This window comes from Teleopsis dalmanni, chromosome 2 (genome assembly GCF_002237135.1).
Source record: "Teleopsis dalmanni isolate 2A chromosome 2, ASM223713v2, whole genome shotgun sequence".
Taxonomy (NCBI): Eukaryota; Metazoa; Arthropoda; class Insecta; order Diptera; family Diopsidae; genus Teleopsis; species Teleopsis dalmanni.
In genome coordinates, this window is record NC_051847.1 from 111,881,599 (window position 1) to 111,901,757 (window position 20,159).

General features: G+C 29.5%; 2 protein-coding genes across 4 annotated transcripts; one reads left to right on the forward strand and one right to left on the reverse strand.

The window, feature by feature from the left end:
• Positions 1-4,841: 4,841 nt before the first annotated feature.
• LOC119684847 (organic cation transporter protein) lies at positions 4,842-7,047 on the forward strand. The gene is made up of 6 exons (XM_038098977.1): positions 4,842-5,081; positions 5,157-5,343; positions 5,514-5,772; positions 5,848-6,265; positions 6,330-6,836; positions 6,892-7,047. The coding sequence occupies exons 1-6, from the start codon at positions 4,939-4,941 to the stop codon at positions 7,013-7,015; spliced, it is 1,638 nt and encodes a 545-aa protein (XP_037954905.1). The 5' UTR covers positions 4,842-4,938; the 3' UTR covers positions 7,016-7,047.
• Positions 7,048-8,770: 1,723 nt separating this feature from the next.
• On the reverse strand, positions 8,771-19,570 carry LOC119677550 (organic cation transporter protein). Of its 3 annotated transcripts, none has more exons than XM_038088939.1 (7): positions 19,449-19,570; positions 18,085-18,195; positions 10,848-11,395; positions 10,482-10,740; positions 9,974-10,391; positions 9,391-9,897; positions 8,771-9,319 (listed from the first exon to the last, which is right to left on the reverse strand). In XM_038088939.1, exons 3-7 carry the CDS (start codon positions 11,172-11,174, stop codon positions 9,124-9,126), a joined length of 1,707 nt encoding a protein of 568 aa, XP_037944867.1. In that variant the 5' UTR covers positions 11,175-11,395; positions 18,085-18,195; positions 19,449-19,570; the 3' UTR covers positions 8,771-9,123. The 3 variants fall into 3 exon arrangements, with proteins under 3 accessions (XP_037944867.1, XP_037944866.1, XP_037944868.1); XM_038088938.1 differs by having other exon boundaries at positions 18,085-18,289; XM_038088940.1 differs by lacking the exon at positions 18,085-18,195.
• Between the last annotated feature and the right edge of the window lie 589 nt (positions 19,571-20,159).

Sequence of the window (20,159 nt, forward strand, 5' to 3'; positions counted from 1 at the left end):
TTGCCCTCTGGAGTCCTTGCTTTTAACACCGGTTGACGGTCCAACTGCATAGAAAGGGAATTTCGTGTTTTGAAGCACAAAGTTCCACATTATTCACATGAAACTTCAGCTCCCTAAATTAGTGCTTGCGTTATAATGCATTATATAGTAATGAAAGTGAACATTACAGTGATTGAGATTGATGACGATGTTTCAGAAGAGTCTGACTATGTAGTCCATATTATTGATTCTTTACGGTACACTCGCAAAAGTGACAGAACAGGAAATATGTTTCAACTCTTTGATTTCTGAATTTATAATTACTTATAAAAAATGAATATATGTTAACAATAGTGTTATATGAATATAATAATATATATTAGTATTTATATAAATACTAAGGCATGCTATGAATATCATAACTAGTATATACATCACTTTTGAAATTTATATACAAACACTGTTCACCATAGTGTGGTGAAAATGTTGATTAATTGTCAATACTTGACAAATTTGTCAAGATCACAGAATAGGTGGGTTTATATATATAAAATATATTTTTTAATTTTAATTAATACTTTGTTTTAATACTTATTTTAATTTCTTATTTTAAATATTTGAAACATCACTTTGATTCTCAAAATTTAGAAACTCAACTCAAACTCAGTTTTTGGTAAGTAACTAGAAAAGTATTAGTTCTAGTGAATGCTATGATTTATATTGTTCGTAGAAATAAAAATCTCTCTAAAGCTCCAATATTTTGTTAAATCGAACTATCGTTGGAATATGATTGTCTGGATTGTCGACAGCATAATATACTTGATATTTTTTGACCATCTACCTTACTTTTTTCAACGGTGATGGTATTAAAATATCACTTCAACTTGGAAAGCATTCGCAGTTCGATTTGCTTCATTGTTATTAGGAAAAAAGTTTGCAAGGGGATATTTTACTGTTAATAATTATGTATTAATAAAACTTTAATAAAAACTCAATGTAATTCTTTTACTAATATATATACATAGATATGCTCGCAAATCAATACAAAAGAACACATAGGTAAGTATATGCTTATTAAGGAGCACTAATTCTAAAATTATTAAATTAAAATTTATTTTCAATCAAAATTATTCTCTTTTATCTGTCTCAATTTTTTAATAGCCACATAACGTGACCCTAACCTAATTCAGATTTTTAAAAATATATACTCTACTCATTCTTTGAAAAATTAAAAATAAAGCCTTTCTATAAGCTTTATTAATCACTTATCAAGTATTTGTAACACTAGACCTTGTTTTTCTGCTTAGAATCTATCGATACTATCGATACCAAAATGATCACTATTCCACAAGAATTTTGAGTACGTATAACAACCAACTGTTTTAAAATGATTATTTAGCTATACTTTTTGCTTAGAGAACACATACCTACATAACATCATATCTTCTTTTATTTATAATAAAAATATTCATTTTTATTAGTCTAACGGTAGACATTATTAGAAACAAGAATTTTTCGTCTTATTGAGGTCACTCTAGAAAACTTAGAAAATGAAACAATGTTTATATTAGTAGTTACGTATTTGATTCTTAACACTAATATTTGAAAAGTTCTAAAAACTTTGATTGGTGGCCTTTGGTGCTCTTCAAGGTTTAAGAAGAAATAAAAGTTGTTTGTTCGTCACTTTATATTGTAAATTAACGAAATTCAAAACAATCTTAAACTTTTAAGTATTACCCTAATGTTTTGATAAGAATACAAAATGCAAGATAAGAATCTAAAGCATATATATGTCGGCTAAAAGCGACATTATTTATGAATAAACTATCTTTGCAGCATATTTGCAGAGGTATTATGAAAATCAGTTACCATCAGTTACCAAATAAACTTTCTCGAACATCAACATAATCACATCATTACCTACTGAACCGCTGCCCTGGTTCTTTCTTTGGGCAGCACGGTTAAATCTAATCTGAATCTTTGAACTTAGCTGGTATCAATTACCAATAGCTTTCCAAGATTATAAATTCCTACTCCTGTGACTTGTTTTCTAATAAATCAAAGCAAGCAAACAAATAATCTCTGTATCAGTCTAAATTAATTCTGTTTATTAACGATAATGTTCCTTTGTAGTCTAGCTAAGACTGTGCTTGTAGTCTTACATGTTGCAAGATTTTTCAATCTAATATGCTGTTTGGAAATGTTTTATATTAACTTTATAAACCATATTAAATGAAGTGAATGCCAGTTCTATACGCCCATTTATCGGCTATTTCGTTTCTCTATAAAGAAAAATTATACGAGTAGAATACGAGAAACATCCTACATGCTTCTTCCACTGCAATGTCTTCTGCCTAAGAAACACTAAACCATTTGGAAAATCGCACAAAATTTTAAATACTTAACCACTCCGAGTATATACCTGCTCTGACACCTTGATCCATTTTGGAACCATCCATGAAGATTCAGTTCCGAAACGTTTAACAAAGATCCAGTTGTATACTCCTTTTTTAAGGGTAAAACCGTAGTAAAATTCTTGTTAAATGTCACTCTCGGAATGTTGTAATCAGGTGCTTTGGAAAGGTGATGTAAAATATGTACAATCTTAAATTATTTCCTTCTAAAATGTTTTGAAGATTAACTTTGGACACCTAACCATACAAAAAGCGTTTATACAAAATAAACAGTATTTTAGAAAACCGAATCCAACTTTTATTTTAAAATCGTTAGAAGTCTTATGTCAGTTCATATTGCCTTCAGTACTACGTAATCTTCACTGTATTATACATTTTTTAATCTATATTGTAGCCCTCGCATAAGTTATTACGTTGAATACATACCTAACAAACCTATAATTTAATATGTAGTTATAAGCTTTTTCCTATATGAAACCATTTTACAAGAAGAGACTACATTAAATTCTAATACATAAATAGCATTTTTAACATTTACTAAATCAAACTAGTTCTTAGATGGCAATAGTGTCTATGTTTCGACAATACCAACGGTAACGTGTGTCCTTCTTTTATCTTATCTTCACAAAGAGTGGTATCATAAAAGTATCCAAATAGTCTCTTAAATCTTAATTCCCATATTTTATTATAATATAAATTTTCTTAAGACACGTTATTTATTTACTTATGCTTTCGAAAATAGCATAACTTAAAACCTTGCCAACCTTCCTTAAAACTGCAATCTACAATAGATAAAAACAATTATATGTTTGTGTTCGAAATTCATATACCATAGTAGATAGCAGACAGTAGATATATAATTCAGATAATAGAGATAATTGCAAATAATTGTAGTTGCTACGTGGTTGTCAAAGATTGGACTCCGGTAAGGTTATTTTCCAAATAAAATAGATTGGCGACTTAATAAATTCATCAAGAAATCAAATAAATATAAAAAGGGAATAAATTATTACAATTTTAAATGTTTTAAGAACCAGGTATAGCTCTTACTAAATGAATATTTTTATTAGTTTGGATACTGTATGCAATAGTGTACAGTATTGATATATTCTCCGCCAGTAAAGCAGTTACTTATGTTGTATTACGGATATTGCCTTGCTAGATATAACAAATGCTGTGAACAATTCCTTAACCCATAAATGAAAAGAGCCACAACTTCCTTATTTGAATTAAAATAATGATATCAATTTTAACAGAAACTGCAACTAATCGAGATCACACGTTAGCACCACAAAACCTTACTTTTTTTTCAAATGTGTTGGAAACGATAATTCGAGCAGCAGATTTAAACCGCACTGGCACAATATTCCACAAAAGTGTAATGCTGCTGGCGTATGCCGATGATATTGATATCATTGGCCTGAACACCCGCGCCGTCAGTGCGACATGCTCCAATTTAACAACACAAGCGAAGCATATGGGTCTCGTGGTCAACGTGGACAAAACAAGTACTTTCTGCCGACAAACAAATCTCCTGAGCGTCTCGGGACTCATGTCACAGTTGACAATTATAAGTTTGAAGTTGTGAAAAATTTTGTTAATTTAGACGAAGAACCACTTTGAAAAACTTTATTTATTTGAACAAAGTGATTCTTTGTTGCCAACAGATGTCACTTCAGCTATACCGCGACATTGACATAGTTAACCCCTTAAAATTCAGCGTCTTTGCTGGCTTGGTCATGTCGTGCAAATGGAAGGCTTGTCGTGCCCGCAGGTGAAAAACGCGGTGGAGGACGTCCGTATCTTCGGTGGAAGAACCAAGTGACCAACGATTTGGAGGCGCTCGATACTACCAACTGGCGACAGTAAGCAACTAATCGGGCTGGATGGTGGAGGTTACTCGACGCGGTCAAGAACGACTCACGTCTGTAATGGCCAAGTAAGTAAGTAAGTAAGTATATTGTAGCTTAACAAATTTTAGACACATGCTTCTAAACTAAAATTGAAGGCGCTCAGATTGTTTACTAACTTTATTACATTTTGACAAGTTCAGAGACAAATGAGTTTATATAAAGTATATGCATACAATATAGGTATATAAATTATTTTAACAATATTTGAGGAGATTAGCTTTATTGCCGATTATGGTGATAATGGTGAATACTATGCAAACAAGATCACACAATCAACATTTTTATGATGTTTCTATATGGAAAATGAGCTCAGAACTCAGACACTCACTCCACTGAGAAATACTTTTATTGTATATGACTTCATGATGTCTTACGTACATTTTTGCAGAAGTATTTTATATGAGGATAAACGAGATAATTTCGTGAAAATTAATAAAACAATTTAATTTTATGTTAGTGTGGTAAATCAATGCTTATCTAAAATATTTTCCATCTTAAAAATGCAATTGCAATATTCAGTAGCTTTTAGGTTTTAAACATAAACAAATGTAATCGGTAGTCGGAGAAACGGTGATCTTTTATCAAAACGTTAGTTATTGTCAACTAAATGTAAGAACAGGAAAACATCTTCAATGGATTTCGACACCATATTGGAAAAATGTGGAAATTTCGGACGTTATCAATTTGTGTTGCTCATGCTCTATGGCTATACTAACATATTATCATCATTCCACTACTTTGCACAGACAATAATAAGCTTCACACCGGAACACTGGTAAAAGACTTGATTTTGATTAAATATGGAAAAATTTCCTTGAATATCTTCTGTGTGCTCGTATCCTAAAAACAGGTGCTATCATCCAAAACTAGAAAATTTAACGTTTAGCGAATTGCGCTCAATACATGAGAGTTCACCTAATCCTGCTTGCAATTTAGTAAGTGATGTGGTAAATGGCGTAGCAGTCTTGGCGGAGGAAGGTGTTTGCACCGAATGGATATTTCAATACGAAAGTGGTTACCGCAGTATTACAACTGAAGTGAGTGTAGGGACTGACTAAATTTAAAAGATAAAGAAAGTAAAAACAAAGTGAATTGAAGTAATTTACAATTTTTAAAAACTAAAAAAAATACATATTCATATACTTATGCATATTGCTCGTCTATGCTATGTTACCTGTAATATTTCTTCCATAACTTGCAATTTCAGCTTAAATGGGTGTGCAATGATGCGGTGAAAGCAGCAATTGGTCAATCTTTTTTCTTCATCGGTTCGGTCCTGGGCACCATTTTTTTCGGCTTTCTGGCAGACAAGATCGGTAGATTGCCCGCTTTACTCATCAGTACTTTAATTGGTGCTACAGGGGATTTTATTACATCTTTTGTCTACTCTTTACCTGCATTTGCTGTCGGCCGCTTTATATCGGGCATATCAACGGATACAATATTCTTTCTTATGTATATTATAGGTGAATACTACACATATACACACTATGCAAGCTGCTACATAATGTGCATGTACGTTTATGTTGTTTTTTATTTAGTGTTTGAATATCTCAATCAGAAAAAGCGGACATTCGGTCTTAACATTATCACTGGATTTTTCTATTGTTTCGGTTTAATACTTTCGCCCTGGTATGCAATATGGGTGGGCAGCTGGCGTTATTATTTACTAATCGCTTCATTGCCAGCTATATTGGTGCTTGTCTATCCTCTGTTTATATGCGAAAGTGCTCAATGGTTAATCACTAAACAAAATTACGAGGGTGCAGTACGTTGCCTTAAACGTGTCGCTAAATTTAACAAGCGAACCGTTCCCGAAGAGGTCTTCACGGAATTCGTTCATCATTATGAAGAAAAATTTGCAGCTGAAAAAAAACTGAACAAAACGAAGGACAATTTCTTGGGTATGCTGCGTACGCCACGCCTACGGAAATTTACTATAATACTACTCATAAAATCGTAAGTGAGATTAGCTTTTTAAGATTAATAAGAATATGCGTATAAAGTTAGATTTCCTTCTCAGCATGATTGTAACTTTAACTTTTGACATTTTAAGTCGTAACATGGAGGGTCTAGGCACATCACCATTCATGCTATTCTCCTTCACTTCTATTGTTTACATTCCCGGTGGCCTTACCATAATATTTCTACAAAATATTATTGGTCGCAAGGGCATGGCGTGTAGTTGCCTCTTTGTTAGTGCCATCATAACAGCTGTAACTGGCTTTCTAATCGCATTTTTGGACCGACAGAATAATGCTCTATTGCTAGCTATTATGGTCGGCTTAGGGCGCTACGGTGCTATTGTCGCTTACGATGCTGAAGCACAGTATGCTGCAGAAATTATACCAACAACCGTGCGTGGTCAAGGCGTTTCAAACATACATGTTGTAGGCTATGCTTTTAGTTTCTTGAGTTCATATATAATCTACTTAGGCACCTTTTACAAACCGTTGCCATCAATTTTTATTAGCATTATTCTGTTTTTCGGTGCTGGATTATGTTTGGCATTACCGGAAACATTGCATAAGTAAGTCGCTGATTTGAATATTAAGTAATCTTAAAATTAAAATATTTTTTTTTAGAAAATTACCTGAAACTTTAAAGGATGGAGAACAGTTTGGTATTAATGAAAAATGGTATTACTTTCCGTGTTTTGATAGGAAGAATCGTTTACAAAAAAATCAGAAAATTTCTGATATTAAATAAATTATTTTTGTGTAATATGAAAATCAATAATATTATCACGATTTTATTAAAAGAAATAAAAAAAGAGATTACCAGAAAAAATTATTGAGTTAAGCAATTAGTGACGTGTATTGCTAAATTTATTGCGAAGATTCATAATTAGACTTTTTAAATTCTCTGATAATTTTTTTATTTTACTATTAACAATCTACACTCATTCAGCACTGCTAACTTCATATTTATATCATTATATCATACGTATTTTTTTCAAATAACATATTACTGTCAAATATGAAGACATTGAACGACAACACATCATTTCGGAACAAAATCAGTTTAAATTTTTTGTTTTTGATTATTTCATTGATGGAAGTCATTTTTTTAGATCATCGAACAGTAATTCAACAAATACGTTTTTGAATTAAATTTTTAACATCAATTAAACGGAAGAAAATTTGGTACTACTGGAATATTGTACCACATATACTTCTAATAGCTAGAACTGAATATAAACCTAGTTCGAGGAATAAAACTCCATTTCTGGCACTGTATTATCTGCAGTTCCAGACTCTTCAGAATCTGGTAATTGCAATAACAGTCATACAGTTTGGAATATAATATTGTAAGAAGCCCCTTATCCAAGTGGTCATAGTCCCCGATTTATTTACAAATGGCGATTTCATAATATATGTCCAAGGCTTGTTTTATATTTGAAGGAACCACTCGAATCTACTATATAGTGATAGTACTAATGTTAATTAAAATGAATTAGTCCCGAATTTTAATCATTAAAGGATTAAGCTAATGTTGAAGGTTTATCAAAACTGGTGGAAAAGAGATATTTAAATGCTTGCTACAGCTAATATAATCGGAGAAAGCACATTTTTAAAAACCACGTTAACTTGCAGCAATGTGTCTAATAAGTCGCCATCTGACATCTCTAAAACTAAATGTCGATTTTTACGTGCACCAAAATATAGCCACGCTTTGATAGTTAGTTGTCACGCATAAACATATCTATCACCAAGACGTGCTCCAACTCGAACTAAATCCGAAATCACTCCCCACACTTTCATCATTATCTTTTATTATCCTTCACATAATCCTTCACATTGATCTCTATTTTCTTTCGATCCCACCTCATTGTTTACATTGTAATCCATTCATGAAGTTATTTTAACGATTCAAGTATGACAACAATATTATGTCCAACTACGCCACGACTAAGCAATCATTGAAGTTTTAGAATTTTCTATAATTATGCTAACTTTTACTAATAATAATTTACTAACAAATAAAATTATATTTATATAAGATTAGATATATGAAACGAGGTTCTATTGAATACATCGTTGAAATTGGGGTATGAATTATAGGACCAGCTAATAAATAAACATCGAATCACTGTTTGCTTTGAATAACTTCAATTGGTAGGAGATATGCCTACAACCTCACTACAATGGTGTTTGACTTCCTCAATGAATATTTTCCTTATCATTGCTAAGTACAGTCTAGTATATGGGATATCTTATACGTGTTCTTTATAGACATAATAAAATACTTTTACGTCATATAATAGTATTTTTTATCTTGTAATATAATTTTGTAACTTGCATATCGCTAAGAATTATATTTTGTAAATTTTGAACTTAAACTCGTATTCAAAGTTTTATTTCAACTGATTACAACATTTATAAAAATGTACGGAACAATATATTTGTTATGTTTACACACATAATGGACTATATAAATTATATTAACATAATTAGCATTGGCAGTAGGGTTTCTGTAAAATCGTATATAAATCAAGTGCTTAACAATTCTCTATAAATTAATATGTTATTATGTACTATTAGTGCAATATATACACAAATACATATATAAGTTTTATGTGAAGTATAAAAGTATACTTTATAAATAAAATTCCTTAAAAACTACTTATGTACTAAATAAGAGGACCTGCCAAGTTCAATATTTATTTGTTTGACTAGCAAACAACTTAACACCTGAGTCTTTTATAAGCTAAATATTACCTACGGACTGTCTATCGCATGCAGACTACCTAACTAAGTTTATCAAAATTAAACTAACTTAAACCGCAAATTACGAAAACAATTTCAGTTGGTTTCTCAGCTCTCGCACCGATTGCTGTTGGAATCTGTAGTGAAATTTTCAATTATTGCCAAAGAACCTTTTCTCTTATACGCTTCCATTTTGGTGTCGCTATCAGCTTCGTCATCATCATCCTTTGAACAGCATGGAAAGCTGAATATCCGTTCACCTTTACCAAATACCTCACCTTCTTCTATTGTACAGGGCAAAGCTCTATTAAAATATAAATATAAATTGTTTTTGTATTCAGTAGTACCAATATAGACAAAAAAAACCTGACTTACTTATTTAAGGTTTCCGGCAACAATAAGCACACAAAAGAGCCACAGAAAAATAATACTCCTAAAATAATTGACGGCGCCGGTTTAAAGAAATGACCCAAATACAATATGTAAGGTGCTAAAAATGAAGCAGCGAATCCCGCTACATGAACTGCCGCCACACCTTGGCCACGTACACACGTAGGTATTAGCTCTGTGGCGTATTGTGACCCCGATTCATATGAAATGGAAACTCCAAAACGTGCAGCTATGGTTAAAGATGCTAAAAGTATGGCATTATGTGAATGCTGTTCGTACGCTATAGCAATACCGGCGGCAGCTGTAAAGAATCCACCTACTAGTAGAGACCCTGCAGCCATACCTTTACGACCAATGCGATCTTGTAAGAGTATAAGTAGCACACTGGCAGGTAACACTGAACATGCACTGAGCGAGAACATCACAAACGGTGACACACCCATGCCTTCCACATTACGCGATACAACATCATAGCAAAGCGTTATAACCATTCTAAAAAATTTAATTTATTAAATTCTCATTAAACACTATCGTATTTAACGGTTAAATTATAAAAACTGATACTAACGACTTAAAAAATAATATCAATGTATGTTTACGCATTCTTGGAGTTCGGAACATGTCGATTAAATTAGCATGCTTCTGCACCTCTCCTTCCTTCTTTTGTTGTTGTTTTTCGCAATGCTTGCGAAATTCTTCAAATTCTTCATCTTTGACAATGCGACCATTAAATTTGGCAACACGTTTCAAACGTTTAATAGCGCCATCTATATCATGACGTGTAACTAGCCATTGTGCACTCTCTTGCACCATAAAATAATACATGGCAATAAAGAGTATTGGTAGTGAAGTACACGTTAAATAGTATTGCCAATGACCAACTAAAACAGCCAACCAAGGCGTGAATACTAGACCAACGCAATAAAAAATCCCAACTACCATATTAATGCCTAGTGTCCGCATAGAAGGTCGCATGTATTCAAGCACTAACATTTAAATATATATAAAATTTATTAATATATATAATTCAAGTCTATCTACGTCAAAATTGAAGTATATGCCATATAGAATATTACCTATAATATACATCAAGTAAAAATTGGTGTCCGCTGCTAAACCAGAAACGAAGCGACATAATGTGAAAGTGGTGACACTTTTAGTAAATATTGTAGAAAAATCTCCAATGAAACCAGATAAATTAGATAATATCAATGCCGGCAAACGTCCAATTTTATCGGAAAGCAAACCATAGAAAAGCGTACCTACAACAGATCCAATAAAAAACAAAGACTGGCCGACACGAGCCTTGTACGCCGATTCACAAACCCAATTCAACTAGAAGAAAGAAAAGTTCTGTTAAATGGAACGGCACAGACCAAAAATTTATAATCAAGTCATTTGTGCTATGACGATTTGTGTTATACGAGCATAACTCTACTCACCTCTGTATTCATACTTTTATAGCCATAATCGTATTTATAAATCCAGCGCTCACATTTCTCCTTGCTATACGTAATATTAGCTCCATTAATATCCTGTAACCGTGTGCAAAATGGACGCTTAGCTTTTGAATAAATTGCAGCTATTTCCTCATAGGTCTTGTTCTCTAATTTTTCATGATAGCACCAATGATCTGGTACAAAGCTTATAACAGTTTGTGTAAAATAATGCATTGACACAATAATGTTGATTAACCCAAAGAGGCTTAGTATCATAAGCTGGTACCTATTCCAGTCACCACATTTGGCAAGAATTTGATCGAAATCCATATTTCACGAAGGAGCAATCTATCTGTATTTTTAACAGATGTTTTAGGCTAGTTTTCGCTTTTATGATGGTAGTTAAATCTATTATTAGAGTAGTAGTATATATTGTTGTAGTAGTGATAGCACTGATATATTTTATAACTCGAAGTGAGAAGAAATCGTTGTTTGTTTTGCTTTTTTGCGCTTTAAGGTAACCCAATTTGCTTTAATTATGCAATGACAAGCTAAAATAGAAAAATTAACAAAAATACAAAAATTAAATGTTAATTAAATATTGGTTTATATTTGTTTATTAAATTGAAGAAAAGAATAATTATCACTATTATTTCTTAATTATTTGAAAAACTTTATTTCGTCTTCTTCTTATAACAATTATACCCATATACGGGTATATACATAAGTTGGAACAGATATTCGAGTATTCTGTTCCTAAACTCTACAGAAAAAGAGCTTAACATGGCTTTGGAAACATCAAAATTTATATATATATATATATATATATATATATACATTCATCCATTGCGTACCTTTATTTCACTTAATTATAATTTTATTCTTATTTTATTTTTTTTAGGAAATATAGAGTTATTGAGTATCTACATTTGAAATAGTCAAAAAATCTTTATCCACGAAACATATTTGTTAAATTTACTTAGCTGAATTAAACAAGAAATATAAAAATTGGATGCAACACGGTATTAATTTAACAATCATGATTTTATTATTAGGACAATTATATATACAAAAGTCAAATGATTGATTTGAAACGGTCATGCATAAATAGTGTGATCATAAAGATGTTATATCAAGATGTTATATCAATTATCAAAACTATTAAATAATATCTAGATATTTACGAATATCTAGGTATATATATATTCTATGTGGATATATATATCTAGTGTAAAGTGTAAAGTGTGTACTATACTTATATCTGATGATTAAACAATATTCTACCCCATTTCACACCTTATTACTTCTAAATGTATCCGATTGCTTTGGAAAACTCTTAAAATAGTTCATTATGGAGTTCATTATGGAATGCGAACATTATAAGTTTTTGATGTTTTCAAAACTGACTTTATCAAATTTTAGTCTCAGAAACTAGATATCCCTCTAACGAATTAGGTTTGAATAGTGTGATGCAGTTCACTCTCAACTACTATTATCTGATGAGCAGCAATTTCCTTTGTGTAATTATCTAACTGAATGTTCACACAGTGCGATACTGAATTATCTTATTGGATTTTTCAATCATGTTAGGTTACAACCCGTTTTCTCCCTCATCTTATGGTGAGTTGAGATACTACTAACATTTTTGCAGTAGTGTTAGTAGACATTTATTACTTCATTCATCAAGTCTTATAAAACAGCTGTTAATTTCGCGGTAACCTTGCTGCTCTCGCAAAATATCTAATATGTTATAAATTAATCTTAAATATTATAAATTTCGAAAATGAAAATTACACTAAAAGTGAATTTCGATTGAAAATTTGGCACCCCAGATTCACCAATCGAAAGCAGCTTAGCCTCTAGCAAAACAGTTTAATGTTCAAAAATTCATGTTTTCAAGAGTAAATAAATATATTTTTATTTATTTAAAAGATATGAATGTCGTGTCTTCAGTCAGCTTATTACGAATAAATAAATAAATGAGCATTTCTCCATCACAGCATTTCCCAAACTTCCCTTATTTTCTGTCAAAACGAGGGAGTATTTGTTGCATCCAACTGACTCATAGAAGCTCAATAAAGGATTGACTGCCAGCGAAGAGAGATATTAATATATTTGGCTTAGTAATATAAAGAGGCTAGCATTTTCTGTCATAATTTTTAGTTTCTAAAAACACACTATATTCAATAATACTATTATAAATACTATTATATATTTAAGATAGAGCTGGAAACTAAAAAGTTAAAATAAAAACTGTGTGTTGTGTCTGATACCCTAAATTTAAGCTTCTAATAATTTATTTTGTCTTGTCTACCTTTCTGAGATAAAGTGTGAATTAATACATTTATATATTGGAATAGATTTTGGAAATGGTTTCCCTATCTAAGAAAAGTAAAATTGATGGTATTATGTCCGAAAAAACATTTTGAAATTTCTCGAAATTAGAATTTGAGATGTTGAATTTTTTTTTCGGTTACTAACTTTGTCTCCATATATTTCAGTTAATATTATAAATAAATTATCTTCGTGATTTGCATGTAATTATTATAACTATAAACAAAGTCGGTTGATTTGAATAAAACTGCTATAAAATCGTAAAAATTTAAATTCATGTTCTTTAATGAAAAACCTTTTATATTTTCTAGTATTATTTTAGCATATTTAGTTGGTGAGAATATTATCATGTTGTTGTTTGTCTATTAAATAGACTAAAGTCTAGATAAGCTTTTGAATTTAAGTTTTTAAACTAAAACTTAAGTTAAAATATTAGTAATTTCTCAATAACTCTGAGAGCGAAAGATATTTTAGCTTCAGCAAACCCGAAATTGACTTTTTAATTTTTATTGCATTGTAAATACTAAATGCTATGCTTTCGTTATATCAGATATAATATAATGATAATTATCTCATAGCTAATACAAGATATTTTTATTTAATATTAGCTTCGGGGATTCCGGTCTTTAAAATTATACAGTAATATATAGTATGTTATGCTTCATTATTGGTATTGATAGCTTCAATATATCATTGTAAATATCGAGTAATTTTAGAAGAATTTTTTTTATATAAATAAATAATAGTATTAGTATCTTTTTTTTTTGAAGAAATTATTAACCTCCTCTAATTAAAATCTTTATTGAACCAAATTTGGTTCTGGTAAGATATTAAAAAAAATCTTAAAAAATTTTTGTATTAATGATTTCAGCTTAATCGTCCTGAATATCTTTTATACATGTCAATTTTGATTATTACAGAATAATATCTTCAATAACATAAATATTTAAATAATTAAAAGATATACATCCATTATCTCGATTTTTTTCATAATACTATAGGTTTTTAATACAAAATTAAATTTTCATTTACCTCTGGAATTTTCTGAATGGCAAGTTTCAAAAAAAAGTTTTTTATTTTTAAATTAAAAGTTTTTTGAAAGCAATTTAATGCCACATTATTTTTATAAAATTATTTCAATTAATTTGATTTTTTTCAATGATTTTTTTTAAGGATTTTTATATCCTTTCAACACTTTGCACCACAGCCGCACAAATCTTCCCTTTGATATTCCATCTTCGTTTTTAATTATTTTTTTGTTTTTCCATGAAATAATCACACTTGACCTTAAAAGTCCATAATTACATAATTTCATATGAAAACTAATATAAGAAATTTACAAAATTTGTTGAATCAAAATGTTTTTTGATATATTATTTTTAAACAGAAATCGTTCTAAGATGATTAGCTATTCAAGAGCTTCTGACCGTAGGATTTGAAATCTTCGAAGAAACTGAAATTGGAATGCGTGAAATTTCACATTTTGACGGAAAAGCCGTCAAAGGTGTTAAAATGTTTAAACCAGTTTAGATATTTTATTATTTATTTATAGTTAAAAACGAAAACAGAAAAAAATTTATATTTGATAAAATATAACATTTATTTGCAAAATGATTGCGATTCGATGAAAAAGGAGCAATAATTACGCTAATTAATTATCCAAGCAAAATAAATAGTAAACTGACGACGGTTTGTTGTAGGACAAATTATTACACACTTTTATATAAAAACTATACTATTTTTATTTTTGTGTATACAATAAACTAAAATTAAGATCAGCACCCAAAATATTTTATGTTTACTTCAGAGTGCTACAGAAACATAGTAAATGGCGTCGATTGAATCCGTAAACGGGCATTGTGTCACATCTATGATCCACTAATTAGGTAAGCACTTAATGCAAATTGGTAAATGAATGATGACAATAATTTAGGGCGAATTTAGTGCGATTTATTGTGAGGTTGGAAGGCTTTTCAAAACATCATTAAACACAGATGTTCCAAAATATCTCTTTTTGGTACAATACAAAACAAAATTCGGAATTGAGAAATGAAATATGAGAATATGTGAGCAGAATAACTCCATCTTTAAAATTTTATACACTGTGTCATAACTTAATTAAATAATCAATTTTGCTAATATTGATTCTTCTGTATCAATAAAAAGAGTATTAATAACAACATATTTTTAATAAAACTTTATAAATAATAAAAATAAATTTCTCTTTAATAAAACTAAGAACACTCTATTTGAAACAAAATCATTTTGCAATTTTAAATGTTGAACTCAATCCCCAAACCATATTCATCTTCTTTGCCATCTGTGTTTACACTTAATAAGTATCTTCAATATATCTACGAGTATCGTAGTTTAGATATATATATAACCCAGTGCATTTTATTAACGAACTTCCGTTTGCTGGAATTAACAATTTCGCACTTATCAAAATTGAGCATTTTTATCACTTCAGTTCAATATTCATTATTTCTTAATTAACATATTGAAAAAAAATAATTATCGTTTTAAATCCCATTTTGTTATTAAAAAAAATTTAATACATTGAATGACTCAAACCAATTTAGATAGTTACTAAACCGAAAATTAGTCTTAGGAATATTTAACGAAGTAAATTCATCAGCAATCATGACTATCCCACTTCAAGAAAGTAAATCGTAATGGAAATAATAATTCAAAAAATGGAACAATAATTATAATTGACTGTTTTATACTCATAGAGTTAAAGATATTACCAGTACCCATTTCCGATCCCGAATAGATGATATACCCACAGTCACCCTTAAAAAATTTCCATGGTATCACGAAGAGTTTGTCTTTCATGAGACGGCTTTCTACTATCTATCCATTTACTATATTTTTATCTAAATATTAATAATGTGTAAAGTTAACTTAATATTTATTTAAAATTTATTTATATTTCTTACTCACAATGTTCATTTCAAATCAGTCACAGTGATTTTTGTATATAAAACCACTGCGATACAAGCGAAATTTTACTATTTCTACTTTCAAGTGCTTATTAAATCACTTCGTTGATTCTAGGTAAATCCCCAGCACTCACTTGAGAATGGTATTCAATATATTAAAATATGTTTTGCAATTTACCCACACTTTGAAAGTATTTGTCGAAATCGGGTTAAGAAGCACTCCACTTAATTCTCTAAAATTGTTGTTTATTTAAATTTTAATGATTCAGTGAAATTAAAAAAAATTCATTTATAAAGCGATATAGAGTGAAACTAATAATTATAATAATTTTCAAAAATAAAAAACATTTATATTATAGATGTGGAGTTTCAATCAATAGCAGCAATTTCTGTTGACTCGACAATTATCTTGATGTTATATTGCAAACACTAAACTTCTCTCTATGAGTGGATCCTTAAAACTTAAGCAAGATTTTGACAAGACTACCTACTAAAATCAAGACTAGTACAGCGCTAATAAGAGGTAACATAAACACAATCAATCAAAAATAGAACAGGATGAATTGGACAATAGGAAGAGAATGGGAAAAAAAGAGGAATAAAATTGGAAAAAACTACTGGCGGAATTAATTGATTTGAATTACCAACTAAAAATTAAATCGTAATTCAATTTAGTTAAATTTAATTCCGACGTAGATTTCAAAACAAAACTGTTTATTTAAAAAATTAATGAGTAAGAAAATATGATAATATATGGATTTTAAAGATGTGATGAGACTCAAATTCGTTTTAGAAAATGATTATAGACATATCACGATGTTTGTTAATCAACAAGAAAAACAGCCTTCATGTCACTTGACTAGAATCTGTAAGGTTTAGCAGTTAACGAATAGGTATTCTTGAAAATATATATTTTATTGCCCCATTTATTAATGTTGTGTTACTCTATACTACATCGATTTTTACTTACATTTCCTAGAAAATGTCCAGTCAAAATAAAACTCATACACTTAAAGCGCTAAAAAATAATTAATGGCATCTTTAACAATGCAATTCTGGAAATATTTTTTATTTAATTAATAATTTAACTCAATGTTTTTCTGTTTAATTTTGATATAATTTCAAATTCCACAAGTTATTAACGAAACTGTTATCTGTTGTATCACTCTTGCAATAAACTAATTTATTTATTAAAAATCCCGAAAATTATTTTTAGTAATTCTGTCATTAAATGCTTTTATAAACTGAGAAGTCGTACTGAAAGCAGCAACTCATATTTGAAACAAAACATCAAACTCAGGCTTAAGCCCCATCGAACCACATGACCCGAACCAGTTTATTTTGACTTACAATTTCGAAGCATATCAAAGCGTCAACAAGAAGAAATCACCGGCATTATAATGGCTACAAAAACAATCACAAAAAAACAAAAAACAGAAAAACCAACATTTTTATAAAAAAGCTAGACAATCTTAAGCTCAGATTAATAATCAATACAACTAATAATGTTTATGATGGCTTTTGAATTTATCACGCGACATGCATTTGCTTGACTTTATAATATTATGATTATTTTAATATTAACGACAAAAAAAACAACAACAAAAAATCGCTGTGAAACCGCTAGAAACCGCAAGAAACACGTCGCTAAGATGCATGTCAGTTTAATTAAGCTAAGTTTAATATTTTTAGACGCCAGCGATTTTTAGGTTCTAAAATTTATGAAATCTACACTACATATATACACATATGCATACATATGTATGTAGTTCTGATTATAAAACGATTATCAAGAACAATATAAAAAGGAGTGCATTCTATTCAGTCATGACATACGTATTAATTCGTTAGATCGCTGTTAGTGAGAAAGTACAATAGATAATGCAATAATTTTATTTCCAAAAATAACAAAAATAAATAATTTATATTAATTATACATATGTATGTTGTATAAAACTTACGCTCAGAGTAACTCCTGCTACGCTTGGTCATTAAGAAAGTTTATCAATATTTGGTGTTGGTCACGTACTCACAAGGTTTTAACATTTGGTTTTTATTGCTTTTATGTACGACTAAATAAAGCGAGGGATCCAAAATTTTTTTAATTAACAACATTTTTTATCAAATTTACACTAATAATTTTGAAACAAGCTAAAAGCTAATAAACTCCAATAATAAAAAAAAACAAAAAAAAACAATTAAAATTGATAAACTTATTGCTTGTCATGCGTATATCGCACATATTCATAATTAATTTTAATAATTAAAAAATAACAGGAGTATCAAGATATTATGGCACTGCCCATATTAACACTCTAAGGATTGTAGAGTAGTAGTCCGAATGAACATAAGCGCTAAAAAAGAATGTGGTATTCAAAATTCTTAATTCAATCTGTTATTTCAAAGAGCAGCAAAAAATAATTAAAGAATAATTCGCTTATTATTATTTATCCCAAGATGAATAATTTTTCCGAATTAATATCAAAATGTTTACCATCATTCTCGTAAACATCAAAATGTTTACAAAATGTTATATTTATAAAGAACAATACGTAACAGGCATAAATATTTAAATAGGCAAATAATAAAAAAATGAGAAACAATATTATGTCATTTTATATGCGGTAAACATATTGAAATAAGTAAACAAAAGTATTAACAGAATTACTAATTAACCAGTAAATTAACTGGTTAATTCGCTTCGTTAGTTATAATTTCAAATGTGGGAACGCTTTCGCTCACACCGCTTACAGCAATGCTAACTGCACTGCTAAGCTGGCTGGACTGTAACCTTAACAGAATTATGTTATGCCTGAAGCATCAAAAGACACGATTAGAGGAGATGAATTTATGAAGAACTGTTACTTATCAATTAGAATAAAAGCTAGAATATATTTTTTACTTGCGTATCTGTATTCTAACATAGTTGTGGTTGTGATTTTGGATGAAGTACCAAGTAATGAACCGCTTTTAGGAAACACATTTATATCAGTTTCTTATTAATGTACAATCTAGTGTGAAGCTATGTCAGTTAATTTGTTTAAAATTTTTCATTTAGTAATAATAATAGTGAAATTAATTACACAAAATCTTAGCTTATTAATGGGAAATAAATGCGTTAAAAGTGATGCATCAGAGCAGATAGTAAGTGCCACCGCAGCACTTTTTTAAAAATATCATTCAAACATTTAAAAATGAATAGCTGCGATAAAAGTAATTGAATGATTTTATTTATTATTTATTGTTTTCATTTCAGTAACAGTAGTTTTACTTTTTTCTAGTAAAGTATTTTGATTACTAATTTTACGTTATATGGTATCCTTACTTGTTGTTTGTACGAAATTCTATCACACAAAAATTTTTTTTTTTTTAATGCATTTTCGATGCAATTTCTCTTCTTCGATGTCGATGCGTTCAATTTGTTTTTGTAATGTTTCTTTTCTTGTTTTTTTCTTGTTTTTTTCTTGTTTTTTTGTTGTTTTTTTTTTTTGGATATTTATTAGTTTTGTTTTTCTGCAATAATTTTAATCAATTTTTAGTAGTAATTCATTTTATTCACAATTTATAAATATTATCAAATAAAATTGATTTCATAAATAAATTAAGACAATAAATATTTATTCATTTATAAAAATATTAATAAATAACTCATTGATTGAAATATTATAATTCAGTTATAATTATCGAGTAAACATGCGGCAATTTTCGACCGCACGGATCTCACTGATATTTATTTGAAAAGAAGAAACACAATCGAATCTAAGCGAGAAGAATATCGATAAATATAGTGGGGAATACAAATAATTTTCATCCACCAAGTTGGATAGAGTAAGGTTCATCAAATAGTTGATAGGGTTGAATAAATAAATAAATTAGAAGGCAATTAAAAAATTGTTTTTAAACAAAAATTTATAATATTCAAATACACTAAATAAAATTAATGTAAGTTAATTAACTTCCCAGAAGTTACATAGTCTTCAGTATTCGACTATACAACCTGTTTTGATAAAAAAAATTTGAGACCACATTAATATAT